The 27745-nt window shown below is 42.1% G+C and overlaps 1 protein-coding gene across 6 annotated transcripts in view; it reads right to left on the reverse strand.

Moving 5' to 3' along the window:
- Positions 1–498: 498 nt before the first annotated feature.
- The window catches only part of INO80 (INO80 complex ATPase subunit), a 118687-nt gene continuing 91440 nt past the window's right edge, over positions 499–27745 (reverse strand). For 4 of the 6 annotated variants that reach the window (XM_004421434.3, XM_087425344.1, XM_087425336.1 and 1 more), the window contains 9 exons: positions 24040–24134; positions 17452–17524; positions 10025–10183; positions 9275–9377; positions 8095–8183; positions 5752–5907; positions 5290–5449; positions 4328–4543; positions 499–2099 (listed from right to left, as the gene is read on the reverse strand). In XM_004421434.3, the coding sequence (XP_004421491.1) occupies positions 1882–2099; positions 4328–4543; positions 5290–5449; positions 5752–5907; positions 8095–8183; positions 9275–9377; positions 10025–10183; positions 17452–17524; positions 24040–24134 (1269 nt within the window). In that variant the 3' untranslated portion in view covers positions 499–1881. The remainder of the gene's footprint in view (positions 2100–4327; positions 4544–5289; positions 5450–5751; positions 5908–8094; positions 8184–9274; positions 9378–10024; positions 10184–17451; positions 17525–24039; positions 24135–27745) is intronic. The other 2 variants (XM_014780579.2, XM_087425353.1) reach the window with 2 other exon arrangements.

Here is a 27745-nt window from a genome sequence, read left to right on the forward strand (position 1 = left end):
TCTCCGAGGTACGCCTGTACACATATTTGTACACATATCACAGTTTTAGAAACTGGGACCATAAAGTTCCTATTAGTTGGGGATTTTATATATTACACACTGCCAGGATAATCTCTCACTTATGTTTTTTGGAGAAAGAACACATCAGTATTAAGATTACCACTATGTAACTGCCTGACTGGACCAGGCCAAGCTGCCCACATGTAAGTCCTGGGGTCTAGGTCCTGAGTCACAATGAGCCCATACCCTGAGGGCCTTGGCCTTGGCATGCCAGGCACTTGGTCAAGCCTCCTCTCTGACGGCTGGAGGCAAATTCCTAAGCCCAATTAAGAATGCCACTGAGGAAATGCTCACAGAGCACTCCTCGTCCCACTGACCACTATCCTCTCTGACCACAGGAACGATGCTGGGGCTCTGCTTCCTTCACCCTGCCACATTCCCCCAGGAGCCCTATTATGCTGCCAAAGAGAGGCAGCTGAAAGACCACAGACACCTCAGTTTACATAAAATTATCTCACTCCATTTTATTTAAGATTTTTTTCTCCAGTTAGTAAAAGAAAGATGTGTCTCTCTTTATACATATGTACAAGTTCAGTTATAAAAATAGACAGCACATTCAAAGAGAAAAAAGGCTTGGCATTTTTCTGATTCCCTCTAAATAGTATCTGTACACAGGAGTCTGGGTTTGGGCAGGGGACTCTTAATGATTTAAATTAAATGATTCCCCTACCACCCCTACTCCAAAAAAAAAGTTTTAAAAATCAATCTACCTAAACTCAATTCCGCGATTTTCAGGTGTGCAAATTAGAGGCTGGCCCGCCCAGAAGCACCTGCTCCACCAGGGACATTAGGCTGGGGGCAGGTAGAAACACCTCCCATGCAAACCCCACCCCTTTGCCTTTCTTGGAGGGAAGCAAGCTCAGGCTGGAGGGGCTGGGGCTGGGAGGGTCGGGGCTGAGCTTGCCCTCTCTCCATCCTCTCCACCTCACTCCTGCTGTCCCTTCCTTTCTCAGTGCAATACAGACAGTGCATACAGCCAAGCAGGGGGCTGAAGGGCAAGGGTGGGGAGACTGTGCATTCAGGAAGGGCAGGAGGAGTCTGCAAGAGGGGCAGTGAGGATGTGCTGCTGATTGAGGTGGCTCCTGGTCTCTTTACTGGCTTCTGGGAGTCCCGGGGCGGGAGCTGCTGCTACTGTTGCTGGTGGGACCTGAAGGTTCTCTGGTGTGAACCATGCAGGACATGGGAGGAAATGCTGGGAAAACAGCCGCCTTCGAGCATGCTTCCTCCAGCCTTCTGTCCTCTTCACAAGCCACTATCTTCTCTTGCACTCACTGATCTCTTCAATGGTGACACTCTGGCAAATGGGGTTTGGAAACCTGGGGAGCTGCCCAAAGACTGAGGATGCCAGGTACATGATTTCCTCCCTTCCCGGCCCTACAGGAAATCACAGCCCTAAGAGAAGTCTCCACCATGAAAGGCTCTTCACAGCACTCGCGGAGCCTTTGCAAAGGAAATGGCCAGAGCCAAAAAGTGGAATGGGGATGGAGACAGTGTGCCTCAGCATCTAAAGGGGGTCTATGTCAGGCCCTTCCCTAGCACGAGGTTTAAGACGTGGCTATAAAGTTCATCTGAGATGCTGCGGAGATGATTCCTGTCCTTGGGCCTTCATCCTATAGGCAACCCCAGAGCACTCCTTTTGAGACACAGGTGATAAAAGTGCTCACACTAACCACCTGCCTGTCCTTCCCTTGCTGCAACTGGTCATCTCCGCCCTCTGACCTGGGATGTAAGATGCTGCACTAGGCAAGCCATCCAAAGATCATTTGCAGGCCAGGACTGTAGCCCGTGGTTTGGCTGAAGGAAGCTGGAGAGCCCAGGTGGTTACCGTCCTCCAGAGGGATTGGTGCCTTTGCCCTGTTTCCGGACCAGGGAGTCTGGGGCTAGGCTGCTGGTCAAGTGGAGGCTCTTGGGAGTCCCAGGAACATTATTTCCTTTGCTCAAAGGGGAACTCAAGGGAGAAGAGGCGCTTGAAGGTCCAAAGTCAGCAAGGCCAGCAGGTCGAACAAGGGACGTCTGCAGAGGACTGCTGGCAGAGATTCCTGTGCGGATGGAGAAAGAGACAAGAAGAGCGTAAGCACCAGTCCTGCCGGAGCTGACTCGGCATCTGACCTCGGTTACCAGAGTATGGGCTGAGGTGAGCTCATGGGGAACCCCTTCCCCTGCCACTCCTTGCCAACCTCTTCTTAGCACATTTGCTTGCTCTTCCTTTAAACTGTCTTTTCAGTATGAGGGATGTGTCTTTAAGAGAAAAACGACACCTACCCAGCCCTCTCCACATTACCTCCTCTGCAGGAAGTAAGATGTCACACTGGCGCTCAAGGACAGGGCACACGTTATACAACATGGGGCAGCCAAGGCTGCAGGATGAACTGTAACTTACTAGGCATGAACGTATTTTCTTACACATTTCTTCTTCCTTTTTGGGACATCACTTGTGATTAGCTGCTTCCTTCTTAGTTTCAGAAGATGTCATCTACCCCCCAGTCAGTCTGGCCAGAGGGCACAGGCTGCCCACTCTATCCTGTGTCTATGCTCATGCAGTTCTCCTTGTGTTGCAAGTGGCCACCCCTGCTCTCCAAGCCCTCAGTTCAAACCTCCCATCTTCAGTACTGGCTCCTGGGCAACAGTGAACTCTCTCTCTTCCTTGTATGTGCCAAATCCACTTCTGATAACACGTCGGCTCATATGATGCTTCAATTGTTTTGTGTGTACTGCTTTTACTTTCCTAAAAAGAACTCTATAAGTGGTTGGTGGGCAGACATGTGTCTCTTCTTGTCCACGGTGGAACCACAGGGAATCTCTGAAACAGTCCTTCCCCTTGTTTTCCACTCTCAGTTCCCAAGCATTGCTGATTTTCCTTCTGATGTCTACCCCTGTTGCCTCCTTCACCCCTCCTGCCCCCTTCTCATCTCAGGCCAGGTCTCCAGGAGATAGCCTGAGGAGCCATCAGGTGAGGTCTACCACAGCAGCCTTGATTGCTGGCATGACTGTTTTCCAAGGATGTGATGAGCTGGAAAAAGGTTAAGAAACACCGGGCCAGGCTATTATACTACCTATTTGCTGAATGAACAAATAAACGAAAGCTGAGATTATTCCTACAGTAGGAGAAAGGGGAGGTGAATTAACATTTACTGAACACCACCTTCTATTAACAATCCCCTTACTTACTACAAGAGCCCTATGAAGAAAGGCCCAGAAGAGCTAACTTTAATTAAAATCAAGCAAAAATAAGGGTGAAATATGAAAGACAGGGATGACTAGAAAACAAAGAAGTTTGAAATCTTTATAAAGTTCTGATTTCACTTTCCCTAAACCCATGTTTTGAAAAGGGAGAGAGGTCTCTAAACGTGCTCTCCCCTTCTCACCACTCTCCCACATCCTACATTCCATCACTACAATCATCCTCCACATGTCATGGTCACAGCAGCCATTTCCCTTCTCACACTTTCCAGAGCCCCGTCATACACTTGATAAGTTCTTGCCCATCATGTCTTTCCAACCTTGACTCCCACAGCTCCTCTTTAGCACAGGCTGACTGACCTGCTCCGTGACCCCCCATAGGCCTTGGTCATTGCCAACTCTCTGTCCCTAGTCCAAAGTCTTTGTTATCCTTCTCCTTCTTTCCGAATTATAGTCAGGCAACTTCGTCATCAGGTCCATGGTTCCTCCTTCTTCTGATTTACAACCACAATTAAGGCCTTCCCTCTTTTTTTACTCAACACATGTATATTGCCTTGTATTGCTGTTAAACATATTCTGTGTACAGCTTCCCTTCTCACTTCTATTATACACTCAAGAGCAGGGTCCTATATGTCACACTCCTACGCACACAGCAAGTGCTTAATACCTAAGATGATGGGATCACATAGCTGGGTAAACGTTAACAATGCTAGCCAAGACTGCTGAAATGTAATTACTGAAACACGGGTCTCGGAAAAATATCAGTTCTCAAAGCAGGAAAAATTCTGACTGTTTAAAGTAGTACAGTCCAGAAATTCAGTTTTCTCTTTTTACAGCCACTTCCACTTTGAAGGTGGCACTGTACTAAGTCACAAGGGCAAGGGGAGAGTCAGGCCTGCTCAACGCAGAAGCAGAACCCAACGTGGGCTCTGGGAATGAGCTTCCTGGACTGAGGGTGTCCTACCTGCTCTACCCAGTAGATTGCTCAACAGACTCTCCAGCCCGTGCCTGACCAGAATAGAGCCTGCAGTGCACCCCGTGCCCGCCCCCTGATATCATCCCCCGCCACCTCCCCAGGGCTCCGCACCTTTAGACACGTTGTACCCGTATGCAGCATAGGCGGCTGCGGAGGCCGCCGCAGCCCCTGCTTTGGCTCCTGCCATTGCGGCAGCACTGCCTGCGGTGGACTTCCGGCTCCGGCCTTTCCCTGCTCCTTTGGCTGTGCTTCCTGAACCTTTGGGGCGGCCTCGGCTTCGGGCTGAGTGACCTCGTCCTGCGGCTGGCACTTCCTGAATGGAAATTCCTGTGGGAACAAATGGGCCAAGAGGGAAAAAATTCAATCTCTTCAGATGTTAACAGACTCTTCCCCTGACAGGGAAGGCTGGCTTTCAGGGTGTTTGTTTCAGGACTCCCAGGGAGGTCTATGCCCCCATTTAATGGCTGGGCCATGGAGTCGCACAGAGTTAGTAAGAATTCCAAATACCTAAAACAGCCTGACTCCTCAAGCTACTTTTCATTTTAAAGAGTGGCTCCATGACCCTTGAATTTCTTCTCTATGCTGGATCAGTACTAAATGAACCCCAGGGACTTGTTATCTGTGATTCTCCTGCACACCCCAATGTGCTCCTGCCTTGGAGAGTCAACTTTTACTCCCAAGTTTATAACCTAGAGCTCCTCGAGAAAGAGCAGCAACACTGGGCCCCACAGAACAAAGCGAGGGAAGGACCAGAAAAGCTAGCTTTAATTAAAAACTAGCAAAAATAAGGATGAAATATGAAAGACAGGGATGACTAGAAAACAAAGAAGTTTGAAATCCAAATAAAGTTCTTATTTTGCTTTCCCTAAACCTTCTCATTCTCCCCTTCACTTGACAGGGCTAACGAAAGAATGAGCCTACAAACTCCCTTTTGCTCCACTCCACTCTTCTTTAAAGAAAGTAGAAACTGCCATTATCCTAAAAGGAATCAGGACTTCACTGATCACCAAACCAACGCTTTTCTTGAGGCAGTGGGCCAGGCCCAAGCTCTTCAGGACAGAAGTATCACTTACCATTCATGGTGTCTGAGACGGAGCCCGTTATGGAAGCGGGAGAGTTGGTGGCTCGAGACTGAGGGGCTGAGGAGGCTGGGTCATCAACAATAACCAGCATGTCACTGCTGCTCTCGTCGGGGGGAATGGAGCCGGTGTGCAGCTCACTGCTGATGGAGATCTAGAGGAGGAAGGTCGAGATCACCACTACTCCTAGTGCCTACAGCCCACAGTCCTTGCACCTAGGTGAGGACAGGCTTCTCAGGTCTTGCCACTATTTCCCTCTCCTGCCTGGCTTCACTCCTCACGGTTAGATCCCCTGCTTTGGCTCCAGAAAAGCCAGCCTGTCTTCATTTGCCTTTCTCTTTATAGATTCCATGTGTGCCCCCGTCTACAAAGCAGGAGGACTCCAGAAGAAGCAAAGGCTACAAGTCAGGACACAGTCCTCACTGCCGTGATGAAGGCATCTAAAAGGAGCCTCACCTCACTGAAAGGGCTGGGCATGGCCGAGTCCACGCTAATGAAGGAGTCGTCCCCGTCAGCAGAGAGGTTGGAGTTATCAGCCGAGGGAACAAACGGGATCACTAGGTTCACACCCTCCTTTCTCCTTTTCCCATCCAATTCATCTTCCTTTTTCTTCTGGGAACACACAAACCAGGAAATATGGAAAAAGCATGAGGATTGGCACCAAGAGAAAAGTGAAATTGGAGAAGAAAGCGATGACAGAACCTTGACTCTTTATAAATGTCTAGGTTTTATTTTTTTCAATTAGCATATTTTTAAGGACGAAAAAACTCATAAGGAAGGCAGAAAGGGATGGCTTAGTAAGAGTTTATGTATATTCTACCAAATACAGAGCTGAAAGGTAGGCCAGTCCCACTGAACTGGAGTTGCACCAAGCCTGACTGTCATGGGGTGAGGTGCATGGTCAGCTTCGGGCATGTCCAAGCTGCAGACTTACTAGGGGTCGAATTGATGCAGTCCTACGAGAGGGAGGGCCAGTGCCTTTAGTACATCTTCTGCACATCTGTTTTCACTCTGCTTTCTTTTTAAATATGCATAAGGAGAATGAAGGTTCTTATTATACCCCATGAATAATGGGTTGCTTTTGTCATTATTTCCTCAATTTATATGTAAATGCTTAAGGGTTGAGTGATTAAGCTACACTAAGCAGTTCTAGAACCAAGTTCAGTAGGGCTTTGCCACAGATTAGAGACCTGGAATAACAGAAAGTATGCTTGGACACATCAAAGAATCACAGTCACCCACTGCACCTAACTGCATTTGTATCTATACACCTATATTAGGGTTAATATGCTATGTCTTTGTATACTTTATATTATCAGTGGATATTCATCTGAAACTGCTATGCTCAGAGCAGGGATGGCATCTGATGCAAGCTTGGTAAACAATATCCAGTATGAGAAAACCACTTTTTCTTCTTTGATGTTGTTTCTGAATGTTAAAGTTATTTTAATTCTAAATAGTAGTAAGTAGTGGGTTAGAGATTTGAGGTAGTCATAAAACAGAACCTGAGGAAATGGGCAGGGATGGCAGCCCAGGCTAGAAGAAACTTAATCTTTCATTCCTGGGATTTCTCAGCTTTGTAAATCCTTTAGGGTAGAAAGAGGGGTATCCTTTAGGCTAGAAACAGTTCTGCTTAGCAGAAGGTACAATAGAGGGTGTGGATTTTACAACGTGAAGAGCTGGTAATATCTACTGGAAGACGATCATATAATATAGACAGGCTCTTAGGCTGTGGACCATCAAGATTCTATGGAATCTAATAATGTAAGTAACATCCAATACAAGCTTGGATAAGGGGAAGAAGCTGATCTCTACTTTAAGCAGGACCACTTTTAACATGCGGCTACACAATATACGTCAAAGCAAACAGTCCCAGGAAATGAGGCATGGACAGTTGTCAGACTTGAGGGCCCAGAGCTATGGAGGTGCCTGAAGTTCAGGTGGCTATCGTATTCAAGACCAGGGGCCCACCAGGGCTGGTGAAGATGGCAAGGGCAGCGTGACCCAAAGGTAAGCCAAATTCATCAGAAAAAATTAAGAAGCACTTTCTGCAAGGTAGTAAAATGATTCCAAACCAACAGTCCTAAGGCATAAGAAGTCTAGGAACCTAGTCAGAACTAACGGGCTGACTCCTGAAAAACGATTAAGTCCTGAAAGCCTCATTTCCGATTTACATGTCAATAAAGACTGGGGATAAGGATTAACTGTTATAATACTTTGGAAGAAATGGCAAGATAGGGAGAAATGTACAGGAACTACATCCCACTTTGCAGCTAGCCTAGTGGGCTCAAGCAGGAAATGTCAGAAGGGAAACAAAATTGGCTCAAATCCTTGGCATGAATTGGAGAAAAAGAGATGAACAAACTGGCCAGCAATTTATTTTTCCAATGGTAGATGACACTGAATGGTACACTAGCAGAATTATGGTACAAGGATTGGATCTAATGACCCCTTAGGCCCTTTCTAAGATTCTATGGAATCTAATAATGTAAGTAACATCCATCTTACTCACATTTACTTAGCCTTATGCTTTCTAACAGCCCATCAAATGGTTTCCATAATTACATGTGACTCCTGTGACCGTGGACATGGTGGGTCTGTGTGAGTAGTACAGGTCTACCAAGGCCGCACTTCTCCCGATCAAACGTCAGTCAGCACAGAACCACTACTAACCACACACGGCTGGAGCTGGAGACCAACCAGTACCCAAGATGACAAGCCATGCACCCTGAAGCCTGTTCTGTAAGCACCACCTGCCACCACCAGTCCCTGTGGCCACCGCAGGCCTGACGATGATACCTTCTCTGCGTACTTTTCCCGCTTGCGCTTGCGTTCTTTGACTCGATTGGTTTCCTCCTGCTGCCGTTTCTCTTCTTGCCGCAGTCTCACTAGCAAGAAAAGCAAAAAGAGATCTGATGAAGTCCCTGTGGCAATCGTAATCCTCATTCTCTGAAATGAAGGTGGCCATATCCTTTGATATTTATGTTCCAAGGTACGACTTCTATCTATCTAAGGCAGATAACTGGTGGTTTTCTAACTCGGAGAAGCAACGGAGTTCTTGGAGTCTTAACGGTTTTTGGGTTCAAATCATGACCCAGTTTAATTATCACGGGACTTTCTTTGCCTTTATTCTTTTTCCTTTTCTTTTCAGGCTTTTAATATCTCTGTATTGCACAGACTGAGTATGGTTATAGAGTCCCAAAGGTCTTTAGAAGGTGGTGGCAAATGTGAGCACCCTAAGAAACAAGCTTCCTCATATTTTCTGATGTGATGCTGTGGAAGTCCTCAGAGGCTCGCAAGGGAAGTCTGAAACCCATTGTTATCAAAAGCCAGAAATACATGGGAGAAGGGTTAGTATGTTACAGCAGTGTGCTACTCCAACTTCTCCATAAAAACATTTCTCTGGGCAGAACAGAGTCAATTCATTACTGCTGAGGAGTCTAGGGATATAGCCTTCCTGGTACAAATTTATTAAGTCATATTAATTAAAAAATATATGCGTGGGGAGTAGGGGTAGGGACACAACAGATGAAAGGGATTAAGAGGTACAAACTTCCAGTCATAAAATAAATACGTCACAGGGATGTAATGTACAGCATAAGGAATATAGTCAATAATATTGTAATAACTTTGTATGGTGACAGATGGTAACTAGACATATTGTGATCATTTCATAACATATAAAAATATTGAATCACTATGTTGTACACCTGAAACTAATATAATATTGTATGTCAAAGATACTTCAATCAAAACAAACAAAACATGAATTTTGCCTTCTATTCCATAACACACCCTTGTTTGGATTTTAATATAAAATATTAATATAAAAAATATTTCTCCTCAAATATAGTTTTTGGCATTGCCTACCCTTGGCATCCAGCCAAGGATGGGCCCCCTCCATTTTCAGACGTGTGGGGCTAGAAAAACATCTTTTGTAAGGAAGAGAGAGCATTAATAAGAAGTTTAGAGTACGTACATTTCTTCTCCAACTCTTCATCATCTAGAAGAAGGCTAACCACCTCTTTGGGTTTCAAGGTATCTGGTTTGAAGTTCCCACCAGAAATCACCATCCGCTGAATCTATACCAAAGCAGATCAAAACGTCACCACCAAGCATCCATTCCCTTATGGCAAATATCCAGAAAGAAAGAAACATCTTTCTCAATCTGCTCCTCCGGTGAGGCCCCTGGATTCCCTATTTCTTTCTCATTCATCTGACTGGCTCATCCAGATTATTTGCCCAAAAGAAAGGACAATGAAAACATCTTAGCGTGAGACTGCTAACTGATAGCTAGAAGATCCAATAATACTGAATCAAGATGGAAAAAACAAAACAAAACAAAAATAATCATTTCCTGGGAAACTAGTAAATTTGGCACACAAAAGAGGTTGATCAAATTGAGAGTATTAGGGTGAGAGCTAAAATGTCATTCCTTCTTTCTCTAAATGTGAATGTATATCCAACATGAGGGCCATGACTAGTGTCGGTCTCCACAGGAAGAACAGCTGAATCTAGGCTGTTGTTCTACCATTCTGGTAGAAAAGGAACAAGGAATGGCCAGGCAGCTGAGACTGCTCTGGTACAGGAGCCGATTTTATTTTCTATTCAGAAGAAATTCTAGTTCTTTCATGACCAACACAAGGTGAGAGAGTGTTAGTCTCAGTCCAGTCAACGTGGTTGGACTTTCTACTTTCTCCACTGGTATAGTACTTTGCCTTGTACTTACCTCACTCTTTTCCTTGGCTCGCTGCAGAATGCGTTCTTCAATGGTGCCTTTACAGATGAGCCGGTACACAGTAACCTGCTTCGTCTGCCCCAAGCGGTGGGCCCTGTCCATGGCCTGCTGGTCCACAGTGGGGTTCCAGTCGCTATCATAGAAAATCACCTGCACAGGCAGGACAGGGATACAGCAAAGACTGAGGCACCCTCACAGAAAGACAAGGAATCGTGAGAGCAACCCACTCACTCATCTGTTCGCAACAGTTTGGTGCTAGATTTATTTCTATGATATTAAGATAAGCAGATAATCCACTCATAAAACCAAGCCATTCCTTCACTTGCCCGGGGCAAAAGAGACATACTCAGGGCTTTTTTCAGGGTTTTCATTTAAAAAGAGGGAATGGGAATAATATTAATAGTTAACACTTAGTACTTATTTATTTGCCAGTCATTGTTTTAGTTGCTTTATGTTTATTAACTCATTTATTCCACAATCACCATGATTTAGGTACTATTAAAACCTCCATTTTATAAGATGAGGAAATTGAGGCACAAAGGAATTAGAGAATTTACCCAAGATCACACAGCCTAAGCAGGCGGTGGGCCTGGGATGTGAGGGATGTGAAAGCCTTCTCTTTAACACTGGGCTGACCTTGGGAAGAGAACCAGCATAGCTTTCCTGGGCATTCTCAGGCTCTCATCAACAGGGTCATTTTCTGTCCCTTGAATTCCTGGGAAGAAATGTTTAAAGTGCTCCTTGGAAGCTACTTCTAGTTTACTAAATAAACTCAAACAACAACAAAATGTACTAATGTACTCCTCCCTCCCCCGCCCCACAGTGATCCTAAAACCAAGAGACTCCTGGGTTCTCAGTCCTTGAGGCTACAGTAGACCTCCTTAAGAAAGCCAGTTCAAAGCAGCCCTCATCTCTCATGTGTCCTCCTCCATATTCAATCAAGTCAGCAAATCCAGCCAGAGCTTCTTCAGAAATGAACCCATTCTTTCTACAGTCCCACTGTCCATATCCACCACCTACATCTGGCTCACTAATGCTGTTAGATCAGCAGGCTCCCTAGATCTCAATCTCTTTCTTCTTCAGTCTACTTTGGGTACCACTATAGACCAGTCCCTCTATCTCTGCCGGTTATGCTGTAACACACCAAGTCTCAACTCCCCTTAATAATCAGCCCCTGCTATACTGAGCCAGCTGCACTCTATTCTTTCCTAACATAAACATGACCCTTCCCTTTCGTCAGACAGGTCTCGTCAGTGTTCCTCACTTATATTACATTTGTCTGCACCACTTTTTGCTCAAGCTGTTTCTCTGACCTAGTATCCCTCAACTCTTCTCTAGTCCTTTAAGGTTCAGTTCAAGCTTCACCACTTTCAGGAAGGCCTCCCTGATTTCTCTTACCTATAACAATGTCTCCTTTTCCAATTCCTATTCCTCATGAATTCTTATTAGAAATAATAGTGGCTAAAATCTGTCGAGCACTTACTATGTGTCTGGCATTAGTGTGCACACATATCTCACTGAATTTTTACAAAAACTTATGTTATTTCCTTCATCTTATAAATTAGGAAGAGACAAGCCTGAGCTCACACACAGTCTCCCTCCAACACATGCACTATTAACTCCACCTTGCATTGCCTACCCTGGTCCAAGTTCCCACCTAATCACTGACTATCTTCTACGGGTGTCCAATTATTTCATGTGTACTATTTAAAAATTTTCCCATCTAGTCTTATTTAAGGACAGACACCATTCATCAGTACGAAGTAGAATTCCACAAATACTAGTCGATTGATACCAGAATCTCTAAGGGGATTGATCCAGACTAGGCAGAGCTTAAAAATGTAAACTAAAGAGCGATTCCATCTCTCTTGAAACTGTTTCTCTATGACGCTTTCCCCATTGGTTAACACTATTGCTAAGTAATTTGTTTTCTCATTTAAAAATTGGAGGTGATTCTTCTGCCATTCTCTGAAGAATTCAGATTTTGGGTAAAGATGGACAAAAGGCATCAGTATTTTCAGTGCTCTTGCTCTACTAATAAGAGCCCCCACTGGCTCTCTCTTATGGTGCTCCTTTTGTCTTGCTTTTATATGAGGTATAACACCTAAATTTTTACTGTAGGTTAGAATCTTTGGGGAAAAAATTACAAACTGCCTACCAAAGAAAAAGAATCATTGTGAAAGCTTATTGGGTTTTTTTTGTGAGGAAGATTAGCCCTGAGCTAACATCTGTTGCCAATCCTCCTCTTTTTGCTGAGGAAGATTGGCCCTGGACTAACATCCGTGCCCATCTTCCTCTACTTTACATGTGGGATGCCTGCCACAGCATGGCTTGATGAACGGTGCTTAGGTCCACACCTGGGATCCAATCCTCCGAACCCCAGGCCACTGAAGCTGAGCGCGCCCACTTAACCATTACGCCACTGGGCCGGCCCCAGTGAATGCTTATTGTTAATCCACAGTGTCCACAGACCTAGGATTTAGAAGTATACAATGCTTGTCACTTGTAGAAGTGCGTAGCAAACCTGACCACAGGACACTTTGGAGCTTTAACAGGATAGAAAATCCAGTTTAAACTTTCAAGGAGATACAAAGGAAGAGAAGACACAGTTAATGAAAAGGAGACCTCCAACTGGACTAGGGGAGAACATTACTTGCCCAACATACCTAAAATGACTACATATGTGAGAAATGAGAGCTGATGTCACATCCAAAGATAGTACCTTTAGTTGTCCAAGTCTGAGGCAATGGTTCAGCATGAATTCATAATGGGGAGTTCTATATTATGAATCATTTCATAGGTGCTTCCTTAACACTGACATTTTTTCCTGAAGTCTCAGTGGCCGAACCTGATTCAACTTGGGTTCTTACTCATAAACAATAAGAAGATTAAAGCCTAAGGAGATATGTTTGCAATTTAACTTCAAAAACCCCCCAAATTTAGTGGGTATTTATCGTTTAAATTGATTAAAAGAGGTGTGGAATTTGGGAGAAAGAGAGAATAAAATAAGATTCTATTTAGAAAAAAACTTATTCAGGGAAAAAGAATATGAAATATGTGTAAGCTAATAAGTTAAAACAAGAACAAGAGTGAGAGAACTAAAAACCAAGCCAGATGTATGATTATTATATAATCTGACAATAAGATGAACACTGAATGAACCATGACATGAACTCAGGGCGGGGAGGGGCAGGTGGTATTGGGGGAGACAACTGTGCCCACCACAGTGGGACAGAGATGACACCTGTATTTGGTAATCATGTTTATTATGGAGCTCAGTGAGATATTCTAGAGAAAAATAAATAACAATTAAAGGACTAGAACAACTGACTTAACTAAGAAAGATGAAAGCAAGTCAGTCCACAAAGCGTGGCCCAGCAATGACTAAGGGGAAATATATTAATAGTCAGCACCTTCATGAAGTTGTAAACACCAAGCTGGGCAGGCATGGCAGAGGCGAGGTGAGAGCTGAGATGGGGCGGAGATGCCTGACTATACAGGTCAATGAGAGGGAGTTTCAGGGGATGAGGGAGTGAAATGGAAAACAGGAAAATTTCGAGGGGAACAGCTGGAAAAAGTTGGACCAACCCTTGGAGGGTGGAACTCTTTTTCTCCTAAGAGAATGGGTGGAAGTTCAGTCCCTTGGGAGGGCTGAAAGCTGCCCCATGTTGTCTCATGGGATGCAGGATTTTCTCACATTGCTACCAAGGGACAAACGCTCCTCATTCTCTCTCTACACGTAAGCATTTAAAACAAGGCTGACATAGGGGGACGGCCCGGTGGCGCAAGCGGTTAAGTGCGCGCGCTCCGCTGCGGCGGCCCGGGGTTCGCTGGTTCAGATCCCGGGCGCGCACCGACGCACTGCTTGGCAAGCCATGCTGTGGCGGCGTCCCATATAAAGTGGAGGAAGATGGGCACAGATGTTAGCCCAGGGCGGTCTTCCTCAGCAAAAAAAAAAAAAAAAAAAGAGGAGGATTGGCGGATGTTAGCACAGGGCTGATCTCCTCACAAAAACAAACAAACAAACAAACAAGGCTGACATAGAAACAAAACAAACAGTGCAGTTTATAACAACCCCTCACTAAACAGAGTCAAATGCAAAGAGTCCTACATCAGGAAGAATACACAAAGAACAACACAGACAGTAAGGGGCAGCTGCCATTAATCACACGCTGAAATCACGTTTTCACTAACAGAGTGGGCCAGATAGAGCCCCACTATTTACAAACACACGTTTATATATGCACTCTCAATCTTAAGACATTCAGTTTTTCCTGACATTTTAAGCTGATTAACTTCTTCCTTGTCCATAAATGGTTCTGGGGATCTTCCAAAGCTAAATAAATCTCAGGACAAAAGAAAAATGCCAAGGAAGCAGTTAAACCTATTGTTTCTCTAATAATACATACAGAGTATAACTTAACTTTACACAAAGCATAACCTAAGAATTCATTTCAATCTTGTGGTCTCATTTTTCTGACAAGTATTCCAGGAGGTTCTAATTTACAACTGAGTCCCCAAGCCCTCCCCTCAAAATTAAATGCAAATTATTTTGGAACTGGGAACTCAGAATATTCAGAGTCTCTCTCTAAACCCCAGGATGAAAAGGGGATTTCTACTACTCCTCTCACTATGGGTTAGGGGCCTACTTTAGTTCTTCACGGCTGGCAGGAGCTCCTTATGCCCACAAGGCAAACTATGCGAACACTGGAAGCATGATGCAGATTTCCCCCCTCAAATCTGCTTATTTTTTTGACCATTCAAATGAATGACTAAGGGAACTATTTCTTAAGAAACCATAGACCAAACCTGAGATAGCCAGGCTGACAAGAAGGGAAATACATTTTAATCAAATGAACTTAGGCTAGACCTTCCCAGGCGACCTCATCCAGCCTCATGGCCTTAAATATCACCTATGACCTGATAATTCCAAAGTACATCAACAGCCCCAATCTTTCTCCTGAACTCCAGACTCTGCTACCTGAGTGACAATGCCACTTAACGTGTGCTAAGCATCTTGAACTTAACACACCCCAAACCAAACTCTTGATTTCCCTTCTCAAACCCACTCCTCCCCCTAATCAGTAATTGGTATCTCCATCATTCTAATTGCTCAGGCCAAACACCTTGAAGTTCTCCTTTCCTGCATGTCCCACATCCAATCTAGCAGCAAACCACATTAGCTGTGCCTTCAAAATACATGCAGGTTCCAATTATTTCTCACCAGCTCCACTGCTTCAATCTTGGCCCAAGTGACCATCATCTTGTGTCTAACTCCAAACTGAACTTCCTGCTTCTACTTTTCTCCCTACAGTTCTCCCCACCCAACCTCTCCGAAGCCAGAGGGACACATTTAACACCCAAGCCAAATCATGACACTCCTCTGTTCAAATTCTTTCATTGGCCTCTCATCTCAAAATCCTTACCATGGTCTACCAAGCCCTAGATGATCTGCTTCTGCAACACTCACCTCACACCACTCTCCCTCTCATTCATTCTGTTCCACCTGCAAAGGGCTGCTTGCTGTTGCTTGATTGTGCCAAGCATGTTCTCACCTCAGGGCTTTGCACTTATCTCCTCTGCCTGGAATGCTCTTCTTTCTGCCAGATATTTGCTTGGCTTGCTTCCTCACTTTCTTCAGAATTTGGTTCAAATGTCACCTTATCAGAGAAGCCTACCAGCCCATATAAAACAGCAGCCCTCATCATGAATAGGGTTTTAAAGAACAAACAGAAGTTTACCAGGTGGAAGAAGAGGTGCCCAGGAGGGTAATCTATGCTGAGGGGATAGCTTATGCAATAGTGTGATACAATATAGCGCATTCAGGAAACTAAAAGTCAATTATTATTTCTGAAACATAAATTCTGAAAGGGGAAGTAATCTCGCAATTAGACTAGAAAGGGAGATAAAGGCTCCAAAATGAAGGGCATTTTATGCCACGTAGAAGAGCTTATACTTTATCTTGTAGATGATGGAGACTACCTAAAGAGTTTTAAGCAAGAGAGTGGCATGGTTAATAAAGAAGGGTATAAACAAATTAAGAGAGTAGGTATAGGGCTGGGGGCTGAGACTGGAGTTCAAAAGATCAGCTAAGAGAAAGAGACGAATCTTATACTCACATTGAGACTATGACTCAGTTGGGACTGCATGGAATGCTTACAAAATAGAGAAAGCAGAGAACCAAGGAGCAAAAAGAAAGCCAAGTTTCTACTGTCTGATATGGCACCAAGTAAGCCACTATATTCAAGAACCCACAAGAACAACACCTACCACCAATGACAGACTTCCTTTAAGAAGACTGAGGCTGATGATGTGCACACTAGATACAGTATCTACCCAGCTATGCCTCCCGCGGTCCTCAGGCCCTGGATCCCTGTCCCAGCCTGGGTAACTGGCTGAAGAGGTTTAGATGCCAAGGAAGGTTCAGCTGAGCCCTACGGTTCGTATTCTACTTAGTGATATTACATAATCTGTTTTTCATTGTTGAAGGCAGGCAGTTCTGTGGTGTAGTAGTTAATAAGGAGAAAGAGTGGACATAGCCCAGGAGCGCAGACTGGGAAACATGGGATCTAGTTCCAGCTCTGCTGTTGTGAGTCTATTCAAGCCTCTTCACCCTTGTACTTCATTTCTCCATGACCCTCCAGAGTTTGCACCCTCCTCATATTTGTAAGAATTCTGATGCTCTGTATTTCACAGAGAGGCACCACCAACGGCCACAAAAAAAACATTTTTAGAGTCATGCCTTCTACAAAACAATTTCTCATTTATGCATTTTTATGTCTCAAGGTTACTGAAATTGTTATAAAATATATTTGAATCCTGGGAGTAATTCTAAGATTCAAAAGGAATGCTCTTTTATTCTCCCTTTAGGATGCTGAAATAGTCTTCCAAGGAGACTGGGTATGAAAGGATATATAATTTGATGGAACATCTTTTTAATGTAATTTAATTTTTAAAATTACCAATTTCCTTGTTCTCCAACCACTTTTTGAAGTTTGGGATACAAAAACAAGAGTCTTTCCTAAAATGGAATAATGTATAGGAGTAATAAAACAATCCTTTCTGATTTGTTCAGTTATAGCTCCTAAAACAAATCTGATTGGATTGACTGATTTTTTTCAGTCTGTTTATTCAGACGTACAAGCGTTTAGAACAGTATCAGACACATAGAAGGCACTCACTAAATATTTGTTGAATGAATGTGTAAGAAACTTATTCCAAGAGAATGGAGAGAAAAGTCCAAAAGGAAAGCTTAAAATGTTCCAGTTCCAGGCAAAGTGCAACTACTATCTTTTAACATAAGGAGAGGCAAAGAAATAAAAGTTTGTGACAGAAAGCAAAGGGTAATACCAACTGAACAACATATTTAGAGTAGAAAACCTGCATATCTGGTGTCGTATTGTACTCTCATCACTTACTGTATCTGCAGCAGTGAGATTGATACCCAGTCCTCCAGCTCGTGTGCTTAGCAGGAACACAAAGATGTCATTCCTGCAGAAAAGGGAGGGATATGTTAAGAGGAAAAACTGAAAAATAAATAAATAAATAAATAGCATGTTGCAAAAGAGAGCGTTTAGGGCTAGAAATGGTTTTTGGTGGTTAGCCAGGCCTGATTCATGTTTCTTCGACACACTGTACAAAGGTGCTCTGTTGCTAAAATCAAACCATGGTAGTTACCTTGCAATTTGCAGTTATACTTTTGCTGCCCACTAATACTGACTGATAGGCAATATAATTATAAACATGTAGCAAATATAACAGAAAAATATGTTATCACAGAAGTAGAGACCTCTCTGTAATAGTCATATTTTTAACAAGTTCCTAGTTCATACAGAGGGACAAATAAATCAGTATTTCCTGGTGTTTCCCCCAAGAACCATGACTTCCAATAATTTTGGAATTAATGATTATAATCCCAAAGCACTCATTTCCAGATGAAGAAAGTCCCAGAAAAATGACCCGAGGTCAGGACTAAGACCTAGGTCATGACTTCTATGAATTAAGTTGAATTTAGGATTAACCCATGAAGACAGGCTGGAATTAAAGAACTTTTTGATGAATGCCAACACAGCCCTTACACGGAAATGATCAGATATAGTTTTCTCAGTTTCCCTTTACATCCTATGTCCTTTTAAATAAACCTAAAATTATGAATAAACCAGTAGGTGCCCCTGTTACTCATTCAGACCACAAATATTTATTGAATATCTTCTAGGAACAGGCCCATGCTGGATCACAAAGAGCAGGCTTCGACTATAAGATTTATCTATGTACACATACAATTAGGGGCTCAGTTTGAACTGAGTTCTTGCAGATAACATAAATATATTTTAAGATTATCTTGCCATCTTCATGTTCCTGCCACCTAAAGTTATTTTCCAGAACACTTCTAAGGGAAAGAGACTGCATTATACTGGTGAGAAAACTTTACAGTCCTCTAGATCAAGCTGCTAATCCCTTTTCTTCACGACTACGAGGAATACAACTGGAAATTCATTTAGATCAGTGTTATTCAAATCACACGTCACACCTATCATTGGTTATGAAATCAATTTGGTGGATCTGGACTGCACTAAAGAAAGAAATAGAACAGATGAAAATATTATATACATCACAGGTCATAAAAAAGTGCTGTTTTGTCAAGTTTCCGATATGGTAAATAGGTAATAAATCCCAAAGTAAAATGAATTTTATTCTGTGGGTTTCAGTTAAAAAAAAAAAGGAAACACACTGACATCAGATGCTCTCATTCCTTGATTCTGTTTTGCCTTGGTAAAGTCACGTGACTGCTAAAGGTCTGTTTCCTGGACTATAAAATGAGGATGTTCTAACTATAACTGAAGTGACTAACTGATGACATATCAACAGCAAACGCGAATATCAGTGAACGAACTATTTTGAAAAAAGCACCCTGGTTAATCACTAAGCTGGTAGGTCCTAGTAGAAATCTGTCCATTATTTGCATTCAATTAAACACAGCTTTCCTGGAGGCAGGCATGGATCGCAGAGCATGTTTGGAGGCCTCCTGTAGGGCATGATTTCAAAAGCTCTGTACTCTCACTAAAGTTCTATTGGTTATCCTTGAATTTTATCATGAAGTTTAATATTTCATAATTTTATTTATTTAATTTATAAGATGTCATCTTTTATGGTTAAATCACACAGAGCAAACCACAAAGTTAAAAGGCACCTGCCAGTTTACAAACACATTTTCCCATAGATATGGGACGATGTAAATGGAAGCTTGATACCTCATAGCCCACAGGAGAGTATCTAACCACAATAAAGCTTCAAATAAAAACGGACTGAGCTTTCTAGGGCTATACCAATCTCTATAGAATAATCCTTCCCACTCTGGCCCTGAGAAGATTGCTTTTCCCCACACAGCTCTCTCACCTGCTTTGGTAGGTCCAGAGGGGTCAGAGGTTTCCCTCCAATACCTGTGTGAGAGCTGATGGAGTCACCCAATGGCTACTTTTTTGGTAATTCCTAAAGAAGTCCAGAGCCTGAGCATGCAGTGGGGGCAGAGGAATGGGGATGGGACAAGGAGTGAGGTACAAGGCAGTTGGGAACTACAATACAAGAAAGGGTAGGGGCCAGCCCGGTGGCGCAGTGGTGAAGTGCGCACACTCCACTTTGGCAGCCCAGGGTTCACAGGTTCGGATCCTGGGAGTGCACCGATGCACCGCTCGTCAACCCATGCTGTGGTGGCATCCCATATAAAGCAGAGGAAGATGGGCACGGATGTTAGCCCAGGGCCGATCTTTCTCAGCAAAAAGAGGAGGATTGGCATTGGATGTTAGCTCAGGGTTGATCTTCCTCACCAAAAAAAAAAAAAAAAAAGAAGAAGAAAGGGTAGCAGTAGAAAGATGGGTCATTTCCATAGTCTGGACAGCCAGAGAAATAAGTCCCCGGATGTGGTAACCACTTACAAACTGGGACTATATACAGAAAAAACACTAGTGAAAATAATAAATTAGCAGCAAACCTTAGAAATATAACAGTGGAAAACTTTTTTTTGGGATATTAACTATGTATTGAGAAGATGTCCTTTAATGATGAGGTAGATGGTAAGTAGCAAGGTTTGGCTGCATTCAGTGTAATTTTACCATACTGTAACATAAGAATAAGGATTACGGAAACCTTGGGCTGTTAAAAATCAAAGAAATTAGCTTTTATCCTGGATCATACTGCTGGATTATTTATGAACAAAAAAATATCTGAATCAAACTGCTGAGAAGTTCCTTTCTACTTAATAAATTTAGTATTATAACATGAATTAATATTTTTGGGGCTCTGACTAAAGAAAGGCAAGAAAACAGAATCCTGGAAGGCAACACGATGGTTTGGGTGCCCTCTAGGGGGCTGAAAAGGAATCTCAACTCAGGGTCTCTGTTGGAATAGGCCTTAGAGACCAGGCTTCTGGGTGGTCTGTGAAGGAGCCTATGACATCACGTAATAAAGACAAGCCTAGGTCTCATTCTTACTTTTCTTTAGTTAATGACCCACTGAGGCTACTTTGCACCAAAATACCCAAATAATGCTATAGGCATGTAGCCGAATGCAGTAGACTTGCTGAATGACTGAAAAAGAGCCAGAATGAAAGAAGACACCAGAACTCTACAACACTCTCACCAGGAAAGATAAATCCACACTACACTCCCATTTTCTCATGTTTTCTGAAGGGTCACCCTGAGTGGTCAGATAACCAGGGGGGATCCGTTGGGTAAATGTCATGGGACAGGAGGAAGGGATGCAAAGACCGAGGCACCCAAGAGCAAAGACCTTGTGAATGGCTTCTAGGATCATGCACTGGTCACATGTTCTGAATGTTGCCCAGTCAGGACATCCTGGTCAAACAGTCTTTAGTCTCAGTCAGACTCTTTCCTGGAAGGATCCCTCATAAATAAATCTTGTATGAAGGGAATGTAAATGGCTTTTTATAGGAGTTCTTGTTTACTCTGGCTGAACTTTGAGCCACAGGGCTTTCCAGTTGAAACTACAATTTCTTCTTTTGATGTCTTTTCATTAATAATAATGAAAATATTTGGCGAGGCATGCTTTTTTGTTTTCAAAAACACCTGTCTTTTTCTTATATTGGGTTACTGCAAGCCACTCAAATTTATAAGTTGAGAACTTTTTCCCCATTTGGAGAGGTCTGCCTGATAAGCTTCTCGTCAGCATAGGCACAGCTCAGATTCTATACACAAGTAGGAGATTATTTCCTAACTGCAATCCCAACTCTAATCATCTAGCTCATAATGTAGGCAGAGAAGGAGACTTTACTGTGTTTTCATTTTGCCTAATAATAAGTGCTAGTTACTCAAGTGTTGAATCTAAATAAAACTCACTGCTCCCTAAGTAATTCTCAGTTGTAAGGTTTGGAAGCTCCAGTAAGTTTCCCAGGAAAAGTATGCAAAATAAGATATTTACGAAGTAGATGTAGTAAAATTTAATGGTGAAAATACCCTTCTTTTAGAGCTAAGCTTTTCAAAACTATTGTGTGCTATTGGGATTGCCCAAATAGAGGCTTCACAAGTTAAATAAGGGATTTTAGAAGTAATAAATTAAATACATTTACTGATTTTTTCCACTAAAAGGTCACTGTAAAATATACTGAGCCCTGGATCTCACAGTCCAATTTTCTGGGAATTGGGTCAGCTAGAACAGGTATAGCTCCACAACTCAGAAGCCCAAATTATTAGACGTCAACATACTACAGCTCTGGTTGGAATCTGTATCAGTAGAACTTTCTACAAAGCAATCTGACAATATAATATACAGTCTTATATGTTCATATCCCTTGGCTCAGTAATTTCCCTTGTTTGAATCTATATTAAGAAAATAATCTAAAATAGTGACAAAGCTTTATAAAAAAGATATTCACTCAACATTTTAACAATAGAAAAGTATTATATATATACACATAATGTTAAGTGGAAGAAATCAGGACACACAATCCTATCAACAATATGTATCAACGTGTAAATATAACCACACACACACATTAAAGACTAGATGGATATACCAAAATGTTAACGATGGGACTGTGAATGATTCTTATTTTCTTCATTAAATATTTCTCAAAAATTTTCCTAAATAGGCATTTTATTATAATATATAATGACCCGAATTGTTACTGGAAAAAAAAGCTTTGCTGTTAATGAGATCCTCAAATGTACCACAGTGAATATACCAGTGGAAAATAAACACAAACAGTAGTAGGTGAAAAACCCACTACTTAATGGCTTTTCTTCTAACACAGAACTCATGCCACCTCCTGCCAATGTGCCCCCATCACAGAGGTGCTGGCATCCCTGGAGAAAAAATACAGGCACCCTGGGAAAACACACAGTCTGTAGATTTTTTTTTTTTGGTGAGGAAGATCAGCCCTGGGCTAACATCTGTGCCCATCCTCTTCCACTTTATATGGGACGCTGCCACAGCACGGCCTGACAAGCGATGCATCAGTGCACGCCCGGGATCCGAGTCCGGGTTGCCAGCAGCGGAGCGTGCGCACTTAACCACTACGCCACGGGGCCGGGCCCATATACAGTCTGTAGATCTTGTATTTAAGACTCTTGTTAGTTGGAGCTCTTAGGTTGGAGTAGGTAAGGACATAGTAAAATACATTTCATTTGATTTCAGAATCAAGAAAAGATGAAGATCAGCTGGTAAACCTTTTGGGGGAGGGGCATAACAATCTGGTGGGGCTAGGAGGCACTACTAAGCTCATACATATCTCAAATAACCAATTTAAGAATCCACTGATGGCTTCTGCTAGGTGAGAAGCTAGGTTAGGTCACCTACACAGTTGTTCCAAGGCAACAAACTGAAAGGGGTCCAAAGCAGATCTTCCCCTCCACTGTTGTTCAAACAGCACCTGAATTCAGATATATAGTTTCAACTTAGGAGTTACTGGCCTGAGTACACGCTGTAAACCAAAACATCAGGATGTATCTCCTTACCTGTGCTCCATCGTAAAGGATTGCGCAATAGCAAAAATTCTCAGAGGGCATTCTATGTTGAACTATGAATTGGTTTTATGCTAAATTGTTTTACATCTGAAGTAAATCATGCTTTAAATAAAACAAATTAAAAACTGTAACCTAAATACAAAAATGTGCTTCATTTGTACTTCATTTTCTTCCCAAGAACTCAAAAGTTAAATATTAACAGACTATACAATTAAAGCCGAGAAATTCAGAAATGTTCTGATTTACAGAACATTAAGATCGACTCTATTTCTTAGTTCTCCAGGTCTAAGGAAGAAAACTAAGGGTGGAGTTCAGCAGATCAGTCACTAGCGGAGCCTGGCTTTCTCCTTGGAGAGAGCAGTAACCAGACTCTGCTTATTACAATGAGAACCTACACTTAGGATAATTATGGCACTGTAAGCCATCAGCATCCAGCAGGCAGTATTTGAAATTTCATAGGCTCATTACCACGTGGGAGAAGGACTGTAACTGAGAGCTGCCAGCTGAATAGTTTGCACACTATTGCAGTCTGTCATATAGCACTGTACTACTACAATGCTAGAGGGAAAGCAGGAAAAAGGAAGGTGTTTTTCTTTAAACTTAATATGAAATGAAACAGGTAAGCAAACACAAACTAAAAATAAACTATAAGTCAACACCTAGGGACAGCCACTGTTAACATTTAGGAATATAGCCTTGTGGACTTTTTTCTACGTACATATTATCCACATAAAGAGGATCTTGGCTCATACTCAGAAACCATTTCTTTTACAGCCCAAAGAAATAGGCACTGATTTGGTAAGAAAGCATATTTCAAACACAAATATTACCAACTATTCATTTTTCTCTCTCTCTCACAGACACACAGATCTGAACCACTATAAGCAGATTTAGCTACCTCTTAAAAGGGCAGGAACTATGTCATGATTGCCTAACAATCTGAGATGTGTTGGCATTTCTTTTAAACTCACCATCTCAAGTACTAGAGGAAAAACAAATGAGAATTTTTGTAACTCCTATTAACATTACCTGTTCTGAAAATCAGCAACCATGTCCCGCCTCTCTGAGATCTTGGATGAGCCATCAAGCCTCATGTAGGTATGCTTCCTATAAACCATATATTCCTGCCAATGAGAGTAAAAAGATATAAGTCTGATGCAAATTAATTACTGTATTCTAATTCCCACAAGCATCTACCTATCTTCCACCTCATCCACACTGGGAGCAAGTCATTATATCCAGAATGAGGAGAAAGCAATCTCAAAAGGACAGGAATTTAACTGGTAAATGAGTTTACTGCAGTGTGTGAAAATAAGAGTAACCTGAAGATTACAACCACCCCCAATTTCAACTTGGAAACTAATCTTATTTCTGCAGATTACTATAGGTTTCATGAAAAAACAAAATAAACAAAACAAAATGAAATTTTCAGTCACCAAAATGGCTTTTCAGTTACCACCCAGAGGTTTCTCACAGCTATGGAATATGCAGTTTTCTTTCACTAAGTAACACTAGCCCTAATGTGTTTCTCTCCAGCAAATTCTTGCTGATCAAAGTCCTTGAATTTACAGACTAAGCTTCATTCTCCCAGTAGAGCATGCATCACTGTTAAGGGAACAGAAGACAAGGTAACTTTCCATGTCAGAGAGAATGTTATTGACATCATCTGTAAGTGGAATTACAACTTTTAACAACAGAGAAGAGACTCAAGAGATGCAATGGAGAGGATGGATCTCTGTTCTTAGAAGTTGCAATTCCTCTTACAGATGATGTCCAAATGAGCACTGATTTCCCTTCTTTACCCCTGATTATATGGATTACACTTCAAAAAGTCCATTTGTAGAGGAACTATTATCCAAAGCTCAACACAGCTGCCTATTTATAAGAAACACTGTTTCAGTTCTAAAATAAGTTTTCCCCATGGAAAAAGACTAATCATTACTACATTTGAGAGATGTCTGTGTTAATTAATTTTCTGTGGTCAAATGTTCTTTTATCGCAATATTCTCATATGTAGCTCTTACACTTGGCTGGGTATTTTAGCAGACAAGGTTGCTACTTTGGTATGGTTGGTGCAGTGTTATGTGGCAGCTTACTCTTAAAGCAAGTGAGTGCCAAAACCCCTTTAATGGCTTGGCAGCAGTCTCTGACTATGATACCTGTGAGGTGAAGCTGGCTGACAAAATAGACAAGCTCTTCAAAGCACACACCTTCATTATATTTCATATATATATTTTTTACCATTTCTTTTGGTCTCAGGTAGTTCTTTAAGGGCTTTGATAATCAGAGGGGTAGGAAAATATTCAGTCAAAGCAAGCTTCAAGTTCACCTGTAGTAGTACAGCCCTATAATGAGACTGGGTTAATGGCAGAAGAGTAGGGGTGTTTTGAATAAGGAGGAATTCAGGAAAGAAGATGAAAAATGATAGCATCATGATGGTCTTTAGAGGGTCACTGTACCCTGGCAGCTAATACAATCAGGGAATGTTGCCACCCAAAAGAACAAAATAACTAGATTATACAGAGAGACATCCCACAGATTTGTCTTTAACTAAAAGGTGGGTTTCCTGCACAGGCACTCTTTTGCCTTTTAAGCTAGAACGAGCACTGATGAATGAATCTTCTTGTAGATCTCGCCATTCACATGATTTATATATCAAGGTCAGCACAACACCAGAGATATTAATCCTAGACTATAATCAAACCAACGCTGATTCTGTTAGTGAGGCAACAGAAGTGAATCTTTTCCGTTTACTGCTTTAAGCCTCTGCTCTCTCTCTCAGGGGAGTAGTGGGATTTCAGAAGGCTTAGATGAGTTTAGATCCTATTTTAGTAAATAGCTTCAAGACAACAAGCACATGGACATGGAAAAAGCAGTTAAAAGCAGAACAGAGGAATGTCTACCCATCCTCACATCACAGAAAAACATCTAAAAGATAAAGACTGAGCTACAAAAGCAATTCAGTATTTCTTCCATTCACAAATTCTGGCTATACCAAAGCTATTCTAGATGTCTCTCTAAAATTCTAGGCTGTTTAGAAAAGATACTTAATGTAATCAAACGTTCATCCAGAAAGAAATGCCTAATTTCTTCCAACCATTAATTTCAAGAACTGTGCCCACTTCCATTCTTAGTTCAGTTTCCCTATGATTCTAAAAACATCTAATGATTTAGTATAAAATTCAATTCTATTTTGTTAAAATAAAAACACAAATTCTAACAAATGATTTGATAGTACTCACCGAACTTCTGAAAATTTATTTAAAAAATCTATCTCCACTTAACAATCTCTACATCAAAAGATTTTCTAAGATCTACCTAAGAGTTTTGCTTAATAAAGTCTTTTCAAAGTCAGCAGCTGAGACCTGGTTAATTAGGAATTGTCTATTTGCTGAGTTTTGCAGTTAGATATCTTAAAGATGGCACAATATTCCCAGTTATCCTCTAACTCTCTGTAGTTCACTCCCATGTCTGAGCACCATTGCTGGATGACTTGACTGTGGTTTGTAGGAACTTTGTCACGCTTAGCACTCCTATGCATTAAAGAGGGCATATGGCACAGAACGATCAACCATTTACCCAGTCCTTCCTTATACTAGGCACTCTGTGGAAACCAAGGGTATCTTTCACCCAAGTCCATTTTTGGTATTTAGAAAATGATCCACCAGTATGATTAAATTTCCTAGAGCCTTGTAAAGCAAGAATTCTTTTTGCTCCACTTAAAGCAGCAAAGAGAGAAGAGAAACCAAATGTAGATCTTCTTCTCCCAGAAGTCTTATAATTTAGTATCCTCCTTTAATTAAACAAATATGACACCAGTATTCTCAAGTGGATTCTTGTGGATCAGTAACTACTAACCAAAGTAAGCTCTAATGCTGCTTGAACTATTAAAATAAAAATTATAGCTTTTAACATTTAGGAAGTCTTGAGATCTATACACAATTCTAGATACTATTTTTTAAAATTATTGAAGAAGCCAAAGGGCTTATGGACAAGAGGTACTCTTGGCATTTGAGTAGTGATTCTCAACCAAGATTAAAATTACACGTGCCGGGACCCACCCCAGGGATTCTGACTCTCTTAGTTTACGCTAGGGCCTGGACTGGTTTATTTTTATTTTTATTTTTTTTTAAAGATTTTATTTATTCATTTTTTTCCCCCCAAAGCCGCAGTAGATAGCTGTATGTCATAGGTTCACATCCTTCTAGTTGCTGTACGTGGGACTCGGCCTCGCGTTGGACGGAGAAGTGGTGCCTCGGGGCGCGCCCGGGATCCGAACCCGGGCCGCCAGCATCAGAGCGCGCGCACTTAACCGCTAAGCCACAGAGCCGGCCCTGGACTGGTTTATTTTTAAAAAGGTCCAAAGATGACTGCAATAGATACCCTATATCTGCAGCTGAAAACCACCACTACAGAGGGAAGGTAGGGCAGGGTCCCTTAGAATCTTGCTATTTCAGCATGGCCCTCAGATGAGCAGTACTGGCAACACCTGAAGTTTGTTAGAAATGCAGAAATGAGGGGCACACCCCACTCCCAGCGAATCAGAATGTACATTTTAACATGTGTGACTTGTAAGTACATTTAAGGTTGAGAAACACTGTTGTAGAACATACCCTGACGCTATTTTTAAAGCACTGGAATACTTTTTTCAAGCAAAATCTTATATGGAACCCCTCTAATATGAAACAGATGAAAAGCATTACTATTCTGGTTGAAGAAGAAGAGTAGGGATTCT

This window comes from Ceratotherium simum, chromosome 3 (assembly GCF_057802395.1).
Source record: "Ceratotherium simum simum isolate JZ-2026a chromosome 3, ASM5780239v1, whole genome shotgun sequence".
Taxonomy (NCBI): Eukaryota; Metazoa; Chordata; class Mammalia; order Perissodactyla; family Rhinocerotidae; genus Ceratotherium; species Ceratotherium simum.